This window comes from Myotis davidii, unplaced genomic scaffold, assembly GCF_000327345.1.
Source record: "Myotis davidii unplaced genomic scaffold, ASM32734v1 scaffold68, whole genome shotgun sequence".
Taxonomy (NCBI): domain Eukaryota; kingdom Metazoa; phylum Chordata; class Mammalia; order Chiroptera; family Vespertilionidae; genus Myotis; species Myotis davidii.
This window is the reverse complement of record NW_006300376.1, coordinates 2496928-2497753: the sequence shown is the minus strand read 5'-3', so window position 1 is coordinate 2497753 and position 826 is coordinate 2496928. Positions and strand designations below refer to the sequence as shown.

Genomic DNA, 826 nt, shown 5'->3' with positions numbered 1-826 from the left:
CCCTCTTTCTCTGTCTCTCCCTCTTTCTCCACACACACACACTTTTCTAAGTTTCAACATCATGACACTTCATTTTTATCATGAGTCTTCTAAGAATAAAGACATTCTCCTATATAACCACAGTTCCATTATCTTACCTAAGAAAACTAACATAAACACTGTACAATAATTTGCCAAATGTAGTCCATTTTTAAATGTTGCCTTTTAAATTTAAATAATTAAATTTTCTAAATTAATAAAGTTAAATTATCAATTGTACCAAAATGTCTTTTATAAGTTGTTTTTTTCCTGATATATACATTCATTTATGGTGTCTTTTTTAAATCCCTCAGCTCTCTGTCTTTTAGAACCACATCAGGCTGCATTATAATTCTTAATAGCAATGATCAAACATAGCATAGAACACTCAAGAGGAGATGGAAATTCTACTGTTCTTACCTGTGCTTTTGGTTATTGTGTTCATTTCTCCCTGATTTGTCAAGATTTTTTGTTTTATCACATCCTTTCTGTTTAGAGAAATTCCTTTAGCCATTTTTTTAGGGTAGGTCTGATGGCAACTAATTCTCTTCGCTTTCTTCCTTTTCATTTTTAAAAATTATTTTTGCTATATATAGGATTCTGTTTTGACAGTTCTTTTCTTTAGCACTTAAAATGAGACCATGTGAATATCCTAGTCCCCAATAAACTTGAACTCAGTTTTAGCATCCATTGATGCTGACTGCCTGAGTTAATACCTAGAGAATTACAAAATGCTGACCTTTCTAATTATAGCATTCCATCTCTGTATATTAGCAGTCTTCTCTAAAGAGCAGCTTTCTTTTTTGGT

At 31.5% G+C, this 826-nt stretch overlaps 1 protein-coding gene across 2 annotated transcripts in view; it reads left to right on the top strand.

Moving 5' to 3' along the window:
- QRSL1 (glutaminyl-tRNA synthase (glutamine-hydrolyzing)-like 1) overlaps positions 1-625 on the top strand; it is a 22715-nt gene extending 22090 nt beyond the window's left edge. The window contains exon 10 of one of the 2 annotated variants that reach the window (XM_015572729.1): positions 333-625. In XM_015572729.1, the coding sequence (XP_015428215.1) occupies positions 333-370 (38 nt within the window). In that variant the 3' untranslated portion in view covers positions 371-625. The remainder of the gene's footprint in view (positions 1-332) is intronic. The other variant, XM_015572728.1, reaches the window with a different exon arrangement.
- Positions 626-826: the final 201 nt, after the last annotated feature.